Here is a 20,700-nt window from a genome sequence, read left to right on the forward strand (position 1 = left end):
CAAGGAGACTGCAGATGAAGAGAGGAAAGCGGTCCAGCTGAGGGCTTTGGGATTGTGAGGAATGACATAGCGATGAGTTCCCTTCTTGTTTCCTCATTTATCCCAGACTAAGAAGCTGGGAAGCGTTAAAAACCAAAACAAAACAAGAGAAGTCTGCTCTCTCTAGCCAAAGGACCAGAAAAGGAACAGCATAGCAAGACAGGAAACTTTTACACAAAACTGCCTTATTGCAGTCAAGTACCACCGGGGAAGCAACACTGCAGCCCACCCGCCCCCGCCCCCGCCCCCTCGGGCGACGGCCCCAGGGAGAGCCGGCACCTCCACAGGAAGGCATAAAAAAGAAACAGAGAAACTTTTAGAGGTAATCAACAGGAAAAAAATAAAATAGCAGATATAAGTTCTAATGTATGAATGGAAGAGAACGGGTCGGGGGAAGGAGAGAGAGAGAGGCTGAGAGATAGACAGAAGGGAGAAAAGGGGTTATGTCAACTGTAAGCTTTAGCACTTTAGATTCCAGCTGCTTTATCTGTTAGTTGGGTTACGACCTGCAAATAGAGAATAGTACAGAGATACTCGCATGTGCCATAAAACCCCTGAAAGAGCCCTTAACCCATAAAGATACACACAGCTGGGGCTCCACGGATGGAAAATGTGCTTTTACAATCCAAAAAATTATTCATTGAGGTAAGCTGCCCCTTTTTAGAGAGGAGACAGCAAACGGAAGCCTCTGAACACAAAAAGAACCCTCTAATGTGAGGGTCAGAGCTAGCGATGAAGCTGGGCACTGCCAGCAAACTGCTCAGTAACACTACCTGCCTGAGCATTTGATGGGTCAAGACAAGGATGCGGGCAGCTCTCTCCAGTGGCCCCCCTTCCTGGGCTGAGCCCCCACTGCTTTTTTCTTTGGGGGTGCAGTTAGCTTGATTGGTGTTTCAGTGCTTCACTCTCTGCCCGATGAAAAGTCTGCTAGAAGGAGGCTTATTTGGGGAGAAGACAGTCATGACTTCCTGTGGCGGCCAGCAGGACGTCAGACACACACATTATGCTCCACTTTGCCAGGAGCCTCTACATTTCCCAAAAGATTCATTTGTCTTACTCCCCAAGTCTCTCAGAAAAACAATACCTTCACCAAAGGCCTAGGAAAAGCGTGTTTGCACACCGTCCAGCTCACATTATGTGTTCATTCCCCTCGGGGATTGTTTTCAATCCATCCTGGCTCTAAACATCAAATTCTGTCACCAAGGACCAAAACACTCGACTGTCAAAAGCACAAATCAAGATGCAAGATGTCACAAAGATGCCCTGACAAATCCTACGTTAGATGTATCCAGTTTTAGGTTAAAAACATGCCTGTGATTCTTATGGTTACCCGGGGAGGGGGTGGGAAGGGATAAACTGGGACTTTCAGATTTGCAGATACTAATTACTACATATAAAATAAATAAACACCACAGGGAACTACAGCCAATATTTGTAGTAACCTAGAGTGAAAAAGAATATGAAAGGGAATATGTGGATGGGTATGTGTGACTGAAGCATGTGCTGTACACCGGAAACTGACACAACATTGTAAACTGATTCTACTTCAATAAAAAAATAAAAACCGTGCCTGTGGCGACACACAGGAGCTTCCAGACTGCATGCATGGAGGCCAGACATGACGCTGAGAGCTGAGCCCCTCATGCGGAAAGAGACCTGGTTTCCCAAAAAGAATGTTTACTAATGAAGTCTCCTACTTCCGTTTTAGACTGAAACCATTCCTGCTACTTTTCCTTCCCAAAAGGCTTTGTAAGACACCCTGTTTCCAGTTCTTAATCAGAAAACCATTTCACTCTTTCCTTTCTACGAAGATAAAGCATGCTCTGAGCAGAACAACAGCTTCTGTTTCTGCAGGCCCTTGGAGGTGGCACACAGGCGCACACCAGCTCCCACAGCCTGCCGCCTTCCATGCTCTTCAGCCCCTTGCCTGTCCTCGGGCTGCTCGGGGCCCCAGGACAGGGGGCCCTGTCTCCTCGTCAGCCCCCCTGTAGACTTGAACAGCCGCATCTCCTGGGTCTCCCGGGGTGATGCCTAGCTAAACTTCACGGAAAAAGAAGCTTCCTACCTCACAGAAATAAAGCCCCATTGTCGTACTTCCCACAGAGAGACAGGGTCCAGGCGGGGGAGAAGATGGGTAACCACAAGGCGTGCTGAAGCAGAGAAGGCACATTCAAGTGGGGAGAAGGCCTCTGCCGCCTGCAGCCCGCTCCCCGTCACACTGCAGCTGGTGGCCGGCTGCCAGCCCCAGTGTCCTCGGGGCGAGGCCTGGGGACGATGTCAGGCAAACGGCAAAAATCACAGCAAGGAGCAGTGCGAGGTGAAGGGGCAAAGCTTGGGAAGGAAGAGGCATCTGAAGATACAATTCTAAAAATGTGCTTTTGTTCCATCGGAATAGACTCCAGTTTGGGTGGTTTCCTTTCCACGCATTCAACCTTATGAAAGGTATCCACCATCTTGAGCAAATAAAAGACAAAAAAATGAAGAAAGTCATGTCTTGGGCTTGTTCTTTCTCAGGAAAGGCGTTTTCGTTGCACACTCTGCGGCCCCCTCAGCCAGCTCGCTCTGCACCCCATCTCCTGACCAACACCCACGTTCTCGGCCACATGTAGGGCTGGACTCTCCTCTCTCCCCTCAACAGACCTGCAGTCAGCCAGCCTCTTGCTTCCTTAAACTCAACCCCATGTTGGCAAAGCCCCTTTACGTGCTGAGATTCCCCACTGAGAAAAAATGGAGAGTCACACAGTCCTGTAGATGCCGGAATGATACGGAGACCCTCCCTAAAAAGTTCTGTCCAGTACCTCTTCTAAAACTGCCTGGCACCTTCTCCCACATTGCCACATTTGGAGTTTGACCTTAATTATGCATTGGTGTTTATAACTATGCCTAGGAGATTGCAACTTCCCTCGCTGAGCAGTGACTGAAGGCCAAAGTTGGCCTGATGTATGATCACCACCCTCAGCCTCCAACATCAGACAATGCTGGCTCTGGGGGAGGGCACAGGTCAGTGGTGGAGCACGTGCCTAGCATGCACAAGGTCCCGGGTTCAATCCCCAGTGCCTCCATTAAATAGGTAAATAAATCTAATTACCTCCCTCCCCCCCAAAGTGTATATATATTTAATAATAAAGAAAGAAAAGTAATAAAAGGAAAAAAGAAACACAAGGCCTATTTGAAAAGTTTATAGAGTGCACATGTGTCACCACTGGAGCTGAACCCCAAATGTCTGCAAGTCCTGGTGGACTCCTTCAGTCAGGCAAGTGTCCTGGTTATTTTTCCAAAGTTCCACTGGAGAAAATGTCAGATCAGGTGTACTGTTGCCCTAAACCCCTCTAATTTTTCATGATATTAATACTGGGCCTCCCCTGTCTACCTGTGAGACCAACCAGTGTTGCTAACGGCCCTAAGGTCCCTGTTGTCTGGAGCCCCGCTGTGGTCGCCAGCAGGTAGGGGGCCCGGGCACTGCATGCTTGGCTGAAAAGAGTAAAGAGTTTCCAGCAGTGCAGGAATTAGCAACCTGGTCCAAATGAGGGAGCCCTACAGCTGCCGGGCCCCAGTCTGCATCTCCCACTGCGGCCGCCCTCAGAGCACTGGTTCTGTTTCTCATTGAAAGGATCTTGCTTAAGTGATAAGACTGTTTCTTTTATATTCAGAAGAGGCAGATAAGAATCTAAACAGAAGACGTCAGTCAAGTGCTAAGTTTCAGATCCTACCCCTCAGCAGCAGGGTCCACAGGGTACCCAGAGTCCAGCTGAGGGCTGCAAGTGCAGTGGCCCCGTGGCTCAGTCTCCAGCCGAGCGCCTCCTCCCCACACCCGTGTCTCCCAAAAGTGTCATTCAAATTAATGTCTTGGCAAAACTGCCAAGTATTGCTAGTCATTCATGGAGGGGCATGGCCAGTACGGTAAGTCCGCCAAAAGCCAGCATCCTACTATACGGAGGTATGGATGTTTCCTCCCCTGGGTATGATGGTCAAGGCTCCGTCCCCAAGCTCAGCCCAGCCAAGCAGTACACCGCAGAGGCACAGGTCCCAGGGCAGGGACCACGACCTGCAGATGACTGCCACTCAGCCAAAGCTGCTGCTGCAGATCTTCAGCGGGGCTGGTTCTGAGAACTGTCTCCATGCGTGTGCCAGACTTGAATTTACAGTCCGAGAACTTCAACAGAAATCTTGCTTAATGCCAAATGAAGGTCAGTTCATTTTGGCAGTGCCATTTTACAGGAACCACCAATGTCCATTCTGCCCACTCCCTGCCTCCAAAGTGCAGTGGTACATATGAAAACCAGCACGCAGGGGCCAGGACCCCAAAGCGGTCCTCCTTGGCGGGAGCTGCCGTCAGCTGCATTCCCCCTCCAGGGCCTCCTCTCTGTGCTGTCTCCTGAGAGATGCCCGCTCCCAGGCTGCAATATTCCTGGGTCCCTTCAATTCTGAGCTTTTTCCCTGGGCAATCAGCAGGAGGATGTCAGACTCTCATTATGCACCCTTATCATGGGCCATCAAGGCACAGGTCCCCATTGGAATTTTCGAGAGAACAACATAAAATCTAATCACTCTCTTTATTCCTTTGAGAACTACTTAAGTTTAAAAAGCTAAAGCTCTAAGCATTCTTGTAAATAATGAACAGTACATATATGTAAATTTAAAAATATATGTGCAGTAAAAAAAAAAAGATCTATCAAGCCATGAAAGACACAGAAGAAACTTAAAAGACCTATTACTGAATGAAAGAAGCCAGTCTGAACAGGCTGCAAACTCTATGATTCCAACCAAATGACCTTCTGGAAAAGGCACAGCTACAGAAAAAATAAAAAGGTCGTGGTTTCCAGGGGTTTGGGGAGAGGGAGGGAGGGAGGGATGGAGCACTGGGGATTTCTAGGGCAATGAAATTACTCTGTATGATATACTGTAGTGGTGGCTACATGTCATGCGTCTGTCAAAACCCACAGAATATACAACATCAAGAGTGAGCCCTAATGTAAACTATGGACTTTGGTTGATAATAATGTTCCCATGTTGGTTCATCGATTGTACCAAATACGCCACACTGATGAGGGGTGTTGAGGGGAGGGGAGTACACGTGTGTGGGTGGGGAGGGCTATGTGCGAACTCTGTATTCTCTGCTCAATTCTGCTGTGAACCTGAAACTGCTCTAAAAGAACAAAGTCTATTTTAAAAAAACCTAATTACTCTCTAATTATGAAAACATTTTCTCATCTTAGTGCTTAACAGCATGTATTGTTGGGTTTCTTTAATTAAGTAAACTTAGGGACATAAACAGAAATTTTCAATGAGTTTTCAAAGTACCTGAAAAATTCCATGAAAGAGAATCCATACCCATGCTGCTCTGCAATTCCGGCACAAACCACGTTGGCTGATGCTCCAATCAGTGTCCCGTTGCCTGGAATCAAAATTCAAAAAGTAGAGCAAAATCTCAGTGTATCTTGGTGGTAGGCTTCTGTTCTCTTTTGTTCTAAAATATCTGGCTCATTACGTGCTTTTGATTTGATGATTACTTTACAGGCACTGCCAAAGTGATTGCTATGCAAATATCTGCAGAAAACAAACAAACAAAAACCCACTGGCAACCAAAAAATTAATTCACCGCTTGCAAATATAGTAAATTTATTTACGTATAGGGCTGCTGCTGTCGTATGGGATAGGAAAGAGGAAATGGTAAGGAGAATTGGCAAATCACCGTGGGACGTGGTGGCATACATCTTTTAAAGGAAAACGCAAGTCGGGCCAACATCCACAGGAGAGAACGTGCGTCTTCAAAGCAATGGAATCTCAGACGAGAACCACCTTGCTTGGGACTCCGGACCTGGACATATACCAGGAAACCCTTAGTGTGGGTGGAACGATGGATGTAAACAAGGCTATAAAATGCCTTTCTGGGTGGCCCTTTGTGACAGCAGGCAGGATCTGCAGGGAGAGTGTGTACACGAGGGTGGCCTCACATTGAGGGATGGGGGCCAAGCCCAGCGCCCGACACAGTGACCAGCTCAGGGAAGGGTGAATTTACTTGGTCGAGCCATCTGCATCGCCTGTCCCCAGTGGCAGAGGTCCGTGCTCAGGGCTGGGTGCACAACTCCGGCTCAGCCCAGTTAGTTCAGTTCTGACAGTTGTGCGTGAATCACTGGGGACTGTGAACTGGGAGGCACAAGTCTGGAGCTGCTGACAACGGAGGGGCCCGAGGGAGTGGCCTTTCTGAGACTGGACACCAGAGCAGGCGGAGGAGGACCAAGGAAGCTGGTGAAATGCAGCTGCCCCCACATCGCCCTCCCACTGTCCTGAAACACGGCCAGGCTGCCAGCGCGAAGGCTCGCAAAGAGCCTCATCTCACCCCCTCCACCTTTACTCCATGTAAGGGTTAGACTGGGCTGTCAGTGAAAACCTTTGACATAGCCCATTTATACACTTGCTCTAAGGATGAAATATATTTGATGTGTCCAAAGTATAAGATTTTGGATCTTAAGAGTGCAATAAAAAACCTACAGGGTCTCTCCAGACCACCGAAGACCACCGAGCCCACGCCTTGGGCAGGACCTGCCTCCTCGAGGTCAGCCCCGATCTGCCTGTGGTCACTGTGCTCCTGGTGTCCCATTCTGTGACAACACCCCTGTTCCTCACTGTAGTTCAAGTGCACGGCCCCACCCAGCGTTTTAGGAAGGGTGCGATGGAGGTGGGAGGGCAGTGGGAGGGCAGAGGGAGCAACCCCATCACCAAGGGCAGAAGGACAGCTGCCCCATACCGGGGGGGGGGGGGTGCGTGACAGGCCAACACACGAGTTGCTGTGTACGACAGACTTCAGGGCGGTGACAACGGAAGCACAGAGCCTGGCTGGGGGACAGACCAGGCTATAGATGATACTGGCTGCTCCAGGTGGTAGGATGATGGATGCGCACCTCCTACCCCACAGAGAGGCCGCACCTTGGTCCTCAGGAGCCGTGCTGTGTCATTATGCTACCACGTACGGCCAAAAGGACTACATACAGGTCATTCAGGCTACAGACCTTGAGGTGGGCACTACCCTGACTTATCCGAGGGGACCCAATGGAATCACATGAACCCTTAAAAGTAGAGAACTGTCTCCAGTTCTGGAAGCAGAACAGAAGCAGAACAGAAGCCTCAGAGGGAGAGCAGGAGGGATCCTGGGGGCCCCCTGGGGCTGCAGCAAAGGGCAGGTGGGAGAGACCCCGCGGAGGCAGGCTGGAGGGGTCCGGGGGTCATCCCGCCATGAGCAGGATTCCACACACTAGTGCTGGTTTGAGATGTACCAGACAGGCCTCTAAGGAGCTCAGGGCAGCCTCAGCTGACAGCCAGCTGGGGCTGCAAGGAGCTGGATTCTGCCAACACCTGAGTTAGCCTGGGAGCAGACATCCCCAGAGCTACCAGGAGGGGCGTAGCTTGCAGACATTTCGATCACGGCCTCGCGAGACCCTAAGCAGGACCCACCTGAACCACCCTTACCCGGAAGGCAAGAACTTGTAAGATAACAAATCCCCTAAGCTTGTCTATTCGTTATGGCCAGCACTGACTTGGATTTCCATCTCAGTTCGGAGACTGGCCTTTATCCCACCTGCTCCCCGACACCCAGATTTCCATTAGCTTCTTTCTAACTTCCCAACCCTCAGCAGGCTCTCCCTCCCACCCCAAGAAGCCACTCTCCACGGAAATCAGCTCACGTCCCCCCGGGTTTCCCAGGGAGCCTGTTAGTGGGGAGACAGGATGTGACACCAGGTGGGAGACATGCAGTGGGCATGAGATCAGAGAGGCAGAGGGCAAGTGCTCAGGGGGCTGGCTCATCGGGGCTGTGGCCAGGCAGGGCAGCCCCAAGGAAGCCATGGGTGACAAAGTGACTTAGGAGTCTCCAAGGAGAATGAGATGAAGGAACGCACAGGCCTGGGTGAGGGGTGAGTTCTCCTGGAGAAGGAGTTGAAAAGGAAAAGACCAGATGTCTGCTAGTATCCCCTTGGGGCCAGAAGCATCTAAGGACCTGAAGGGCCTTTATCATCTCATCTTTGCCATGACTCTCGAGGCCCCCAGTGTCCCCACGAAGAAACTGAGGAACAGAGAGGTAACATGCTGAGTTGTCGGGGTTGGGAAGTGGTGGGGCCAGGACGCCAGCCAGACACTGTGACTCCAGAGGAAGATCAGAGAGGGCGGGACTCGGGCTTCATGATGCAAGCCTGAAGCCATCCTGTAGGCAGTTGTGCGGAGCGTCTGGGGGCCCCCAAGCAGGTGGCGATGCTGGCCCCAGCTAGGAGCTGACACACCGATGCCCCATCCCATCACCCTGCCAGCCAGCTGACCCTTGCTCTAGGCAAGAGTCTACACTCTTGCAGAACCATCCTGCCTGGGGGTTATTTCCCAGGGCCTGATGAGTCTGTTACTACAGGAAGGCCACGCTCCTCAGAGGACCCTGCCCCGCTGGCCTCCACCGCAGAACACACACTTCAGCAGTCGGGCCGGGCCTGCTCTGCCACCCCGATTTTTCTAACAGGTTTACAAGACTTAACATGGAGAGCTCTGCTTCTGGACAAGAGAGGCCTTCACACGTGATCCAGGGTCACGTTCACATGTGAGCTCTAAAAAGGCAACCCCCTCCTTCCCTCCTATCAGGGATTAATGACTGGAAAAACACTCCTTTCGGCTACCAATCAAGATTCCGGAGTAGGAAGATGTGGAGCTCCCTTGCCCTTCAAAAACACATCAAAAATACATCAACACGTGGAACAATTCTTATAGAAAATCAGCTGAAAGCTGGCAGAAGATTTATTATACAAGCAAAGAGGTAAGGTCCCATGTACTCCAGTAGGACCAAAAAAAAAACAAGGTACTGGGAGGGGACTAGCACCCTGGGAGGGCGCTGTGAGAGAGGGAGGTCCACACGGGTGGCCCCTTGCCCTGGGAGCTCCGCGTGCCTTCTGAGAGAGGGCTGCCAGCACACACAGAGGGACTGGAGGGGCCTGAACTCTCCTTGCAAGGAGGTTGCTAACAATCAGGGCAGAGAGAGACCAGTGCTGACAAATCCCGCCTCACTGCACTTCCAAGCCAGAAACCGGCACTGGGGGCAGGGCTGCTAATAGGCAGGAGCCAGTCACTGAAACTCGGGCTTCAGTGGGTAGGTTCTGGGAGAGGACATGGTCTAGCTGCATGAGGACAGCACAGAGGGCCTAGAGTGTAGCCCAGAGCCCATCATTAGTGGATGCAGAGTTGGGCACAGGTCTGCCATAGGAGCCCCATTATCAGCGCGCATAGGTCCCCAAAGGAGCACCGTCCTCGGTGTGGCTGCCAGCAGGGCAAGGCTCTGGTGGCGGCAGGCTTTGTGAGCTTGCCCATGGCAGAGGCGGGTGCAAGCATGGGCCTGGCACCAGCAGACATTGCTGCCACACACCCGAGATGATGGGTGGCGACCCAGAATCTCTCATCTCCAGTGGACAGCCCCCGGGGGAGGAGGACACAGCCAGCCCTTTCCCAGTGGGCGTGCCCTAGCGCCGGCTGCCTCACAGCGCAGCCTGGGGCCGGATCTGGGGCAGAGGAGCTGGAGGAGCCCTGCCACAGGGGCGGCCTCGGTCCCGGGCGGCAGCACGACCACGTCAGTTCCTGCAGCCAAAACACCCCGCTGCCCCCAGCGACAGTCTGGCACCAGGTCTGGGACATACACAATGGAGAAAGGGGTGAGACCCTGAGCTGCTTCTGGGCAGAACCGTGGATGTCGAACAGGTGGCACGTAGGTTCACCGTGACCACGCAGGCCTCCTTGCTTCGGTGCTCACCTCCTTGAGAACAGAGCACACACTTAAGGGTAACAAGGCCTTATTGAACCCAACCCTCATAGCCACTACTCCAAACTGAGGAGCAGGCCCTGCCCCCCAACAGGGCGGTGACAGCCAGCGGCGGCCCAGTACAGCACAGGGCCTGGTCACCCCCACACCAATCACAAGCCCTATCAAGGGGATAAGAACCAGCAAACTCTGTGGAAAGATGAGGCAAGCATCCATACCAAAAACAGGCCTCGCACCAAAAATATTGGACTTCTAGGGTCTACAAAGGGATACACCCACATTTGCAAATACTGACAGGTATGTATAAAATAGATAAAACAAGTTTATACTGCATAGCGCAGGGAAATATATTCAAGATCTTGTAGTAGCTCACAGTGAAAGAGAATATGAAAATGAATATATGTATATTTATGTATGACTGAAGAATTGTGCTGCACACCAGAAATTGATACACTGTAAACTGACTATAACTCAGAAAAAAAAAAAAAAACCGCTTCAAGACCACAATAGAGAACTGTTTCACCTAAATTCATGGAGACAGAAAAAGTTAAGTTAAAATGAAAATGCAGATGATCTCCCAATTGGAAGAGGAAGAGAAATTACCCTGGAAAAATGAATAATGAAACAGAGATAATTGTCTACCAGATACTGAGTTCAAAATGTTGGTAATAAAGTGCTAACTGAATTAAGAAAGAGTATTGATTGAAATGTAGGTCACCGTTAACAAGGAAGTAGAAACTATAAAGACTAACTATTCAAAATTAAGTAACTCAGTTGCCAAGATAAAAGCCAAGCTACAGGCAATCAATAGCAGAGTAAATAATGCAGAAGAACAAATCAGTGATCTGGAAGAAAGAATAATGGAAGTCACTCCATCAGAACAGCAGACAGAAAGACAAATTAAAAATATGAAAGAAACGTAAGAGAGTTATGGGGTAATATAAAGTGTGCCAACTTACACATAATAAGGGCTCCGGAAGGAGAGGAAAGAGTAAGGGAATAGAAATGTATCTGAAGAAGTTATGGCTGAAAATGTCCAAACTTAATGAAGGAAACAGATATCCAGGTACAGGGAGTACAGAGAGCTTCACTGCTTGCTTTCATCAGCATGTTTTAATTTTCAACTTCAGTGTGTAATTTGTTGAGTAATTATAAACAGTATTGTATGTTTAATTGTAGTATCCATGTGTTCACTGCTAAAATTGATTTTTAAAATGTCTAGCATATATCCTGTGACCTTGCTGACCTCACAAATTAGTTATATGGTTTTCTGTGGGGTTGTTTTTTTTTATAGATTACTTGGGATCTACAAAGACAATCATGTCATCTGTTTGTTTGATACAAATAAATCCAAAGATCCAAATAAATGGAAAGACATACCATGTTCATGCATTGGAAGACTCCACACAGTAAAGATGTCAACTGTCCCCAAATGAATATTTAAGTTTAATGCAATTTCTACCAAAATCATAGTAAGATTTGTTTGGTATATATACAAGAGTATTTTAAAATATACAAATGGAGGATATATCAACATTCCTGGGAACAGTTTTATTTCTTCCTTTCTAATCTGTATACCTTTCGTTTCCTTTCCCCTCTGACTGCTCTAGAACTATGGTGAATAAGAGACATGAGAACAAACATCCTCGCCTTGTTCCCAATCTCACGGGACAAACATTCAGCCTTTCAGCAGTGAGGCTGATGTCGGCTGTAGGATTCTGCAGCTGCCCTTTATCAAGGTAATGGGATGTCGGACGTTTTACGCGAGGAACTGCAGAGACTGAAACAGGATATTGACACATACGCTCAGACACATGCACGTGCTGAAAAGGGCGTCCTCACTTGGGCCAGGCTGTCCGCACAGGGCATGAGGCCAATCTGATCTGTTGCTGAGCTGGACCTGGCTTGGGTACCCTTAGAGTTGGATTCAATTTGCCATTAGCTGCAGATGGTCCGAAAGCGGGATGAAGAGTTCTCTGAAACAGAGATACTGAGCACAGGAAGATTCTGGGTCTCTGGCTATCGAGCCAAGTCATCGATTTTCTAACAGGTTTACGACCTGTTGATTGTGGAGGAGTCTCTGTGTTCTGAAGTTCTGTCCTGGCTGTCTGTCCCGCTGACTACATGGGGTCTGCAAAGGCCCAGCATGTCTCCGAAGCTTCATGGCTGCCTCCGCGTCCCCAGCTTCACTGCACACTCAGGACAGACACTGAGAGGTCTCACTCGGCCTCCTGGCACCGTCAGCCAGAGAGGACAGCGCCCGTGTTCTCCTCTCCCTTATGAAGGGCTTATCACTCTCTGGAATTTACTTCCTTTGCATCTTCAGCATTCTGATGGCTTTTGAAAATTGTAATTTTGTAGCTCATGTTGTTTGTTCTCCCTTGTGCTGGGAGCAATGGTCTCCTGCAACTTTACATTTCCTCACAGATTCAGAAGTCACCTAAAGCAAACTTTGACCGATGGCAGAGGACAGTGTGGAACTGACAGGCAAACCTCTCTTTCCTCCTCCTCTTCCAAGGCATAATGTCCTATGGGAACCGCCTAGAAAATGTACCACATAACTAAAAACTGGCTTGGATTTCTTTTGAAGCTGTTCCTAGCTCAGTAATGCACCATGTGTTCGCTTTCTCTCCTTCACCGCCTGACCTCGCTTCCTCCCTCAGTCTTCCTGTCCTAGGCTTGCACATCCCAGTAAAGCTTCAGCTCACAAACTTGCCTCAACTTCTGCTTTCTAGGAAACCCAGGCTAAGGCAGGTTTTTCTGAAGACTTATTTGAATAGTTCTTAGCTCTTAGTAAAAAGAGCAGCCAAAAGATATTGAGATGCGACTAGGAAAGACTTACTTTCAAACTGTTTAGTGAATCACACCAATTTATAGAACAAATGACGTTTCTCAAGCGAAATGAAAACTTCACTTCAAAGTGAAGTGAAACATGCTGTACACCAGAAATTGACACATTATAACTGACTATACTTCAGTTTAAAAAAGTTGATCTTCAAAATGCTAAACCCAGTGGGAATGGGTAGGTACAGTTTAATGGGTATAAAGGTTCAGTTAAGGATGATGAGTAAGTTCTGGAGATGATAGTGGTGATGACGGCATAATATGAATGCACTTGAGGTCACTGTACTGTACATGAGTTTAAAATCGTAAACTCTACACTATGTATATTTTACCACAATTTTTTAAAATGTCAAACTCTGAGTTAATGAGAGAAGATCCTCCAACAGAATAAATGTATAGTTAATAACCAGCAGAACTGAGCATCTGCCATACCAGGAAAAGGTACCACTCAATGACCAGGGCTAGTGGGTTAAAAAGATCCCACAGATTAACACCTTCATTGCTTGTTACAGCTACACTCCTGCTTCCGAAAGGGGCTCAGGTAACAAATGTTTAATCCTAGTTTCGGTTATGTAAATGGTCCATGTTAACTTCTCTCCTTGATAATCCCCTCCACATTTATTCTCCGTGTTCTAGGGGAATCAGAACTAGCCCAGGAGGCTTCTTATCCTTTGCGACCCAGCTCAGAAATTACCTCTCTGGAGAGCCATTCCTGACTTTCCTCCAGTCTCACCAGTGTTCCCTGCGCATTCGGTGCACATGGCCATGAGAGCATCCATTTATGTTCTAATCTTAAGTGATTATCTCCTTACTCGGGAAGACAATGTCAGGGTACAGAAGATGCTCAGCAAGGTTTAATGAACAAAACTCCACACAGAGGACACACTTCCAGATGTCTTTGGATTCTGTTTCCACCACTGATGTTAAATGTGGCTGTGAACACAATTATTGCTTTTCCTGGGGGTGGTCTTAGACGGGAGCCATTTTAACAAGTCCGCACTCAGAACTTGAGGCCTCAGCTGCTGAGTTAGGTGAATTAACTGTCTCCAGAAATCATAGCAACTTCACTGATTGACATTAATCTCTCCCTTTACAAAGATAAGCTACAAAGAAACTTAATGATTTAATAGTCAGAGATCAAACAAAGAACAAAGAAAGCTAGATTATCTAAGCACACCTGGATGTAAAAATAAAACCTTTAAAGGCAGCTCGCAGTGGGGAGGGAAGAAGCTCAGCAGTAGAGCACATGCTTAATTAACATGCATGAGATCCTGGGTTCAAGCACCAGTACCTCCATTAAAAAAGTTTTTTTAATGAAAAAAATTGGTATCTAGTGTGTTTATCTAAGATTCTTCACAATCCTCTTGTGTTCCCAAAGGTTATTAGGCCCCCTTAAGTGAGAAGGACTCTAATGCAGCTCCCTCCAAAGACAATCACATCCAAAGCCGTTGTGTTTATTCACCAGAAGTTAGTCTCTCCTGACAATTTCTCTGGCTAACTTTTCAATGTCTCCCAAAGACAATACACTCCCCTTGTCAAAAAAGCCATTTTTTTTTTTTATCTTTCTTCTTACTCTAGGCTAGAGTCTCTATTTTTTAGCTCACCCATTCATCACTTCACACCACCTCCCCCAAAAGACACTCCTTAAAAAGGGAGTAAGAAAGTGCCCCGGAGGATGGCTTCTGATTCAAAATCTCTTTTGAAGTATAAGCCACCACCGCACGCAGTGTGGGAGCACGTTAACTTGGAGACATCAAGAATGATCATCCTCTGGCTGTGGGTTTAGAATGTCGGGCAGTTCTGCAGAGCGTGGGAAGTGACAGGCTTTACAGAGGAACTGAGTAGAAATTGTTAGCTGCTCCACTCAAAGGTGAAGATGTGTTTCCACTCAGGAAATCATCTGGACTATTTTTACTCTCTTTCAATTTGACGTGCGATTAGTCATCACTTAAGGCTCACCAGAGTGTCAGGGGGTCCTCCCTCAGGGCATTAGCACCCCCTTACCTCCTAGGCAGGCGCCAAGGGCCAGGGCATACATGAGCGGTGGTGCAGGCAGGCTGACCTCGGGGTCTTGGCTCAAGTTCAGGAGCACAGGAATCTGTGGAGGAAAAGGACACTGACATCATGTCCATGAAAGCCCAGGGGAGCTGCCCATTCTCTGACCAACTTGCAAAATCCAAACCACTTTTTCAGCAGTCCAACTGTATGGAGCATAGGATGCTCAAAGGGAAACCAAAGTGAACTTTGGAAACCACAAGACCTTGAGTCTGAGCCCATCAGTAAGTCTTTGTTTCCAATCACATGACCAACTGGGTCTCACTCTCTTCAGCTGCCCCTGGCTGCTGCTGTGGATCCTAAATGGGGTGAAGTCACATAGAATCTCACATAGTGCCTGGGACCATAAATAAATATCTAACCCATATTTATCAGCCCTGCAGTGGACCAAGTCCTACACTAACTCCATGCATACATCACGTTATGTAATCCTCAAACATCCTGCAGGTGTGTTTGTTACCCCTCAACTGACAGATGAGGACATGGATGCATGGAGAGACATAGGTCTTGTATGTGGCCAAGCCAGACTTGAACGTGGTTCTGATTCCAAACTGCATGCAGGTAAACTGATGCTAAGCCATTTCTCACCAGTGCCCTCTGTGTCGTCATCCCACATCTGCTGATGTTTGAGATGCAACAGGCATCAGATTCAACAACTAAGAAGTAGCATTCTCCTAAGTGACGTAAGGCAAAAAGAGAAAGAAGAATACCATACGAGATCACTCATATGTGGAATCAAGGAAGGAAGGAAGGAAGGAAGGAAGGAAGGAAGGAAGGAAGGAAGGAAGAAAGAAAGAAAGAAAGAAAGAAAGAAAGAAAGAAAGAAAGAGAAAGAAAGAAAAAGAAAGAAAGAAAGAAAGAAAGAAAGAAAGAAAGAAAAGAAAAGAAAAGAAAAGAAAAGAAAAGAAAAGAAAAGAAAAGAAAAGAAAAAGAAAAAGACAGATGAACATAAACACCAAACAGAAACAGACTCACAGACACAGAATACAAACTTGTGGTTGCCAAGGGGGCAAGGGGTGGGAAGGGACAGACTGGGATTTCAAAATGCAGAATAGATAAACAAGATTATACTGCATAGAACAGGGAAATATATACAAGATCTTGTAGTAGCTCATGGTGAAAAAGAATGCGACAATGAATATATGTATGTTCATGTATAACTGAATAATTGTGCTCTACATTGGAAATTGACACAAAATTGTAAATTGACTATAACTCAATAAAATAAAATAAAAAAGTAGTATTCTCTCATAAATCATGACACCATTCAGTGCATCATTCTGACAGAGGTAAATTTCACATTGTAGTAATCGATAAAACACCTAGCAGTCATGACGTTTCTGCGAGAAATTTGTGTTCCAAAAATGGGCCCCCTTGTAGCTCCTGTTGCCAATGAGGAACAGAAGAGGCCATAGGTACTGGGCCTGCTTCCAGCATTCTTCCGCCACGTGATCACTGCTAGGCATCTCGGGGCAACCCATGAGAGGTTAAGGAGGGACCCCCTGGACTTGCTGCCTCCAGGCACTTGCCTTGTGTGAACCTCTTTAAAAATCAGGGGGAGGAGGGCTTCAAGAGTAACCCATATGTAAAGGACCATCGCAGATTGCAGACAGAAAGCTAAAAACGATATGGAGTTATGTAAATGACATGTGATGTGATTTCATTTGCTGGACACAATTAGGAAACAAAGAGCCACACTCTGCTGGACACCAGGTCTCCTGATGTCACAAAAGCTCATTTGGGAAGATTAGATGACTCCCCAGCCCTTTATTCCTGCAATGGGACTTCACTTGCGTGCCCTCTGCAGTGGCCCCAGGTGAAACAGACAGATGCACTTCGCCACCATCCACCCCGTTGACTCGGGCTTGGCCAGGGGCTTGCTTGACCAGTGGAAGGTGGGTGAACTAAACAGAAGCACCCCCACGTTACTGCAAGCCGCTCTGGGGCTGTAGGTTTAGCTGTGACAAGAGTAAGTCCCAGGAAGTACTGCTGCTCCTTGTGTAATAGAAGAGAACAAATCTGACTCCCTATTAAATCTGTTCCTTTGGCTTTAACCACTGTGCCCCGTTTTCTAGGCTTAGTCTTGCTAGCGCTGCACTCACGTAAAGATAACAAAGTTGCAGAACAGAGAGTAAATAACAGTTGTTTTGTTGGAGGTTTCCCAGGAGCACCACGACCACGTGGACAGCTGCAGGAACAAAGAATTCCTACACCAAGAAGTTTGCAACAACCAACCACACCCCCTCCCCTGTTTCTTTCGTTTCTGTTTTTGTTTTTGTATACAAGGGGCCTGTATTCTGACTGGAGCAGGATGGCTCTCAAAGACATTAGTCTGCCATCCTCTCGGTCTGCTGGCTTTCCGAATAAAGTTGCTATTCCTTGTCCTAACACTGTCTCCCGATTTATTGGCTTGTCATGCAGCGAGCAGAACGAGTTTGGACTCGGTAACACTCCCATAGCTCCCAGTCAACTGCAGATGGAAGAAGAGAAAAGAAGGAGAGGTGGGCAGACATCAAAGTGATTTCCCTAAATGGAAATTTTGTTAAAATGTTGAAATATTTCCACACCAGTTAATCAATGCAAGAGAAATCGGGAAATGACAGGGGGAAAAAAGGGATCAGCAAAGAAAAAGCATAATCAATGCAAAAGCACAATAAAACAGTAGAAATAAACTCAAGCCCCTCAGTCAACACAATACATTTAAACATGCTAAATGATTCTCTTAAAAAAACAGATGGTCTGCTTGGAATTTTAAAAATCTATCTTGCATATGGCTTTTAAAACTAAAAGCCAGCTAAAACGGGATTTCAAAAACAAACTTCAAAAAGACTGAAAATAAAGGATTGGGAAAAGATAAACAAGGCAAGAGGCTCAGAGCAGAATGAAGAGAGATCTTACAAAACCGCCATGCAGAAGAGACACAGCCTAATCCTCCAGCAGAGTGTCAGCAAAAGTGGGCTCAACTCTGGGTTGAAATGCACAAATCTGTAAAGCGATCTGCTCCAGCAGGACTGACTGATGCGAGTGAGTTTACATGAGGTTCTGACAACACGGTGCCTGTGCTTTGTGCCCGTGGGCACGTGCAGAACTCCACTCGCATGCGGGGCAGAGTGGCCGTGTGCTGGGTCAAAGGGCGCTTCGGGGGTGTCTTGAGTATGAAACCCTACAGCCCACATCCCCTGATGACCCCAATTAAATGAGAAAGAAGTGGTGAAAAGACAAGCCCAGTGAAAAGGAGGGAGGAGAGAGCGAGGGATGGTGGCACAGACCTCAGTGCCCACCCAGCTCTGCCCCGCACACGTCCCAGCCCGCTGCACTGGGGCAGGGCCACGTGCCCACTTCCCACCCAAGGACCGTGACGGGCCAGTTTGGGTGCCACTTCCAGAATAAGGCAGAAACGTCTACGCTCTCCTCTGACGCACATGCACACCACGCGCCGACGTGGTGAAGTCAGGCGGCAGAGACCGGTGGGCTGCGTGCAGCTGCTGCTCTGGCCTCTCAGGATGTGGTTTTCATCCCCTGTTGACCCACATAAAGCAAGATCCTTCTCTTAGTCCCTTGCATCATGATGTGCCCCAGATTTTTTTTCTTTACTTTTATTTGCTTTTACTTTTTCTGAACTTATTCCCAGGCCGTAAGTTTTTGTCTCTTCTGGGATATCTTTTTCTTCTGTGCAACCTCCTCTTCTGGTGTAGGAACAATCTGCTCTTTTTCAGCGAGGATCATCTCAATGCGGCAGGGAGAGCTAGTGTAAGGGCTGATCCAACCAGGAGCTCTGTAAGTCCTGCGCCGCAACCTGGGAGCTTTGTTTACCTGGATGTGCTCAGTGACCAGAGAATCTACATCTAAGCCCTTAAGTTCAGCATCACTCTTTTCATTTTTGAGCACATGCAGTAAAAATTCAGCACTCTTTTTGGGCCGTTGACCCTGCGTCCAGCCCCACTGTTTGGCCTGGGCGCACCTGCCAACCCCACCAGTGTAACAACAGACTGGCCCATGTTGCTTCTGTAAAGTGACAGCCTTCGGATACTTAGTGGCTTTTCAGATATGCATACCCTTAATGGCCTGGGTAGTCTCATGAGTGTTCTTAAAGTGAACAGGAAGATCTGAATCTCTTGATTGGCATGATTTTATGGGGTTTTCTGGGTCAGGTGAATAGTGAGCCATTTTTAGAGGTGATCTCAGGCCACTTACCAGAAAAGGAAGAACCTGCCCCAGATTTATGAGGGTAGTTCCCTCAGGAGACAGAAGGATGGAATGGTGCTGGGGCTGAGGGAAGGAGCACAGAATGTAAAACCATCTATGATGTTTTATTTCTTAAAACAAAACAAACAAGAAAACCTGAGGCAAAGGGAATAAAATGTTTGATTTTCCTCATTCTGGGTGGTAAGTATAGAGATATTTGTTACACTTTTCCTCTATGATGCCCTTGAGGTATTTTTTAAATTTTTATTTTATTGAGTTATAGTCAGTTTACAATGTTGTGTCAAATTCCAGTGTAGAGCACAATTTTTCAGTTATACATGAGCATACATATATTCATTGTCACGTTCTTTTTCACTGTGAGCTACCACAGATCTTGAATACATTTCCCTGTGCAGTGTAATCTTGTTTATCTATTCTATACATACCTGTCAGTATCTACAAATTTCAAACTCCCAGCCTGTCCCTTCCCACCCTCCTCCCCCCTGGCAAGCACAGGTTTGTATTCTGTGTCTGTGAGTCTGTTTCTGTTTTGTATTTATGTTCATGTGTCTTTTTCTTTTCTTTCTTTCTTTTTATTTTTTTAGATTCCACATATGAGCGATCTCATATGGTATTTTCCTTTCTCTTTCTGGCTTAATTAGATTGACATTCTCCAGGAGCATCCATGTTGCTGCAAATGGCACTATGTTGTCATTTTTTATGGCTGACTACCATTCCATTGAATAAATATACCACATCTTCTTTACCCTGATGTATTTTTTTGATTTAAATTTTAAGTAACTATTACAATTGGGGGAATAAAAATATCAAAACTGCCATTTTTTTTTTTTTAAATAGAGGAAACTGAATTTTCAACAACAGGGACCACCTCATTCAGTCCACAAGAGGGTGTGGGTCCTGAAACCTAAAAGCCCCGCAGAAGACAGAGTGTGTATCTGCTGTGAGCTCACGGGGCCCTGAGGGAGCTCAGATGAAGATTTGCTGCTGGAACCCTATGGGCTGCGGTCACACTGGGTTCAGATGCACAGGGTCTTCTCTAGAGTCCATTTCAACTGAGAAAGCGATTCACACACAAGCTGACCTGGCATCCCAGAAGCCCAGGACCCTGCTGTTTTAGCCTGTCTGAGAGGTCTTCTGCCCGTGGCCCTCTGCAGGGCAACAGTAATGATAGTGTCCACTGAGCTGAAACCAGTACATTCAACGACAGCCAGGTGACTTCTCTAACTCTGGATTTCATGCAGAAATAATCACAGCCACAGAATTAACCCAGAATTACCAAATCCAGACCACAGAAGAACAATGGCTAGGAAACTGGAGTGTCAACCCAGCGGGTGCTGTGACTCGGGGCAATGTGTGGTGACACAGAGTCCAAGTCACCCGAAGGTCCTATGGGAGAGGAGTGGCCCAGAAGTTCACAAGAACAAGAAAGAAGACTGCTCTGTCCAGAATCCAGTCGGGAGAGGTGTTCACGCATGCTCAGCACATGGGAGACCTCAGGTGCTGTGACAGGACCCCAGGTTCCTGTTCCCACCTGGGATTCACAATTCTGCCCTCAGCTGAGCAATCCGTGATGTCAGAAGACACAGCAGGAACAGGGGTCAGCAGCCCTGTAAAAGGCCTCTAGCTGGACCTCTGTTCTCAGCTTGGGTCAAGACCACACAGAAAATTCAAAGTCCTACCCAGCCAAGCACCAGAAGCCACACACTCTTCACCGGTACACACGCCAGCTAGAACAGCTTTTGCATTTGTAGGGAATAAGAGATGAACACATT

General features: G+C 47.5%; 1 protein-coding gene and 1 pseudogene across 1 annotated transcript in view; both read right to left on the reverse strand.

Moving 5' to 3' along the window:
- Positions 1–20,700, reverse strand: part of OCA2 (OCA2 melanosomal transmembrane protein) — a 176,413-nt gene that overhangs the window by 4,403 nt on the left and 151,310 nt on the right. The window contains exons 22-23 of the mRNA XM_031451151.2: positions 14,672–14,765; positions 5,341–5,434 (exon numbers count right to left, since the gene is read on the reverse strand). Coding sequence (XP_031307011.2) covers positions 5,341–5,434; positions 14,672–14,765 — 188 coding nt within the window. The remainder of the gene's footprint in view (positions 1–5,340; positions 5,435–14,671; positions 14,766–20,700) is intronic.
- Positions 18,344–18,889, reverse strand: LOC105102687 (large ribosomal subunit protein uL22-like; annotated as a pseudogene).

The sequence above is a fragment of the Camelus dromedarius genome, chromosome 4 (genome assembly GCF_036321535.1).
Source record: "Camelus dromedarius isolate mCamDro1 chromosome 4, mCamDro1.pat, whole genome shotgun sequence".
Taxonomy (NCBI): Eukaryota; Metazoa; Chordata; class Mammalia; order Artiodactyla; family Camelidae; genus Camelus; species Camelus dromedarius.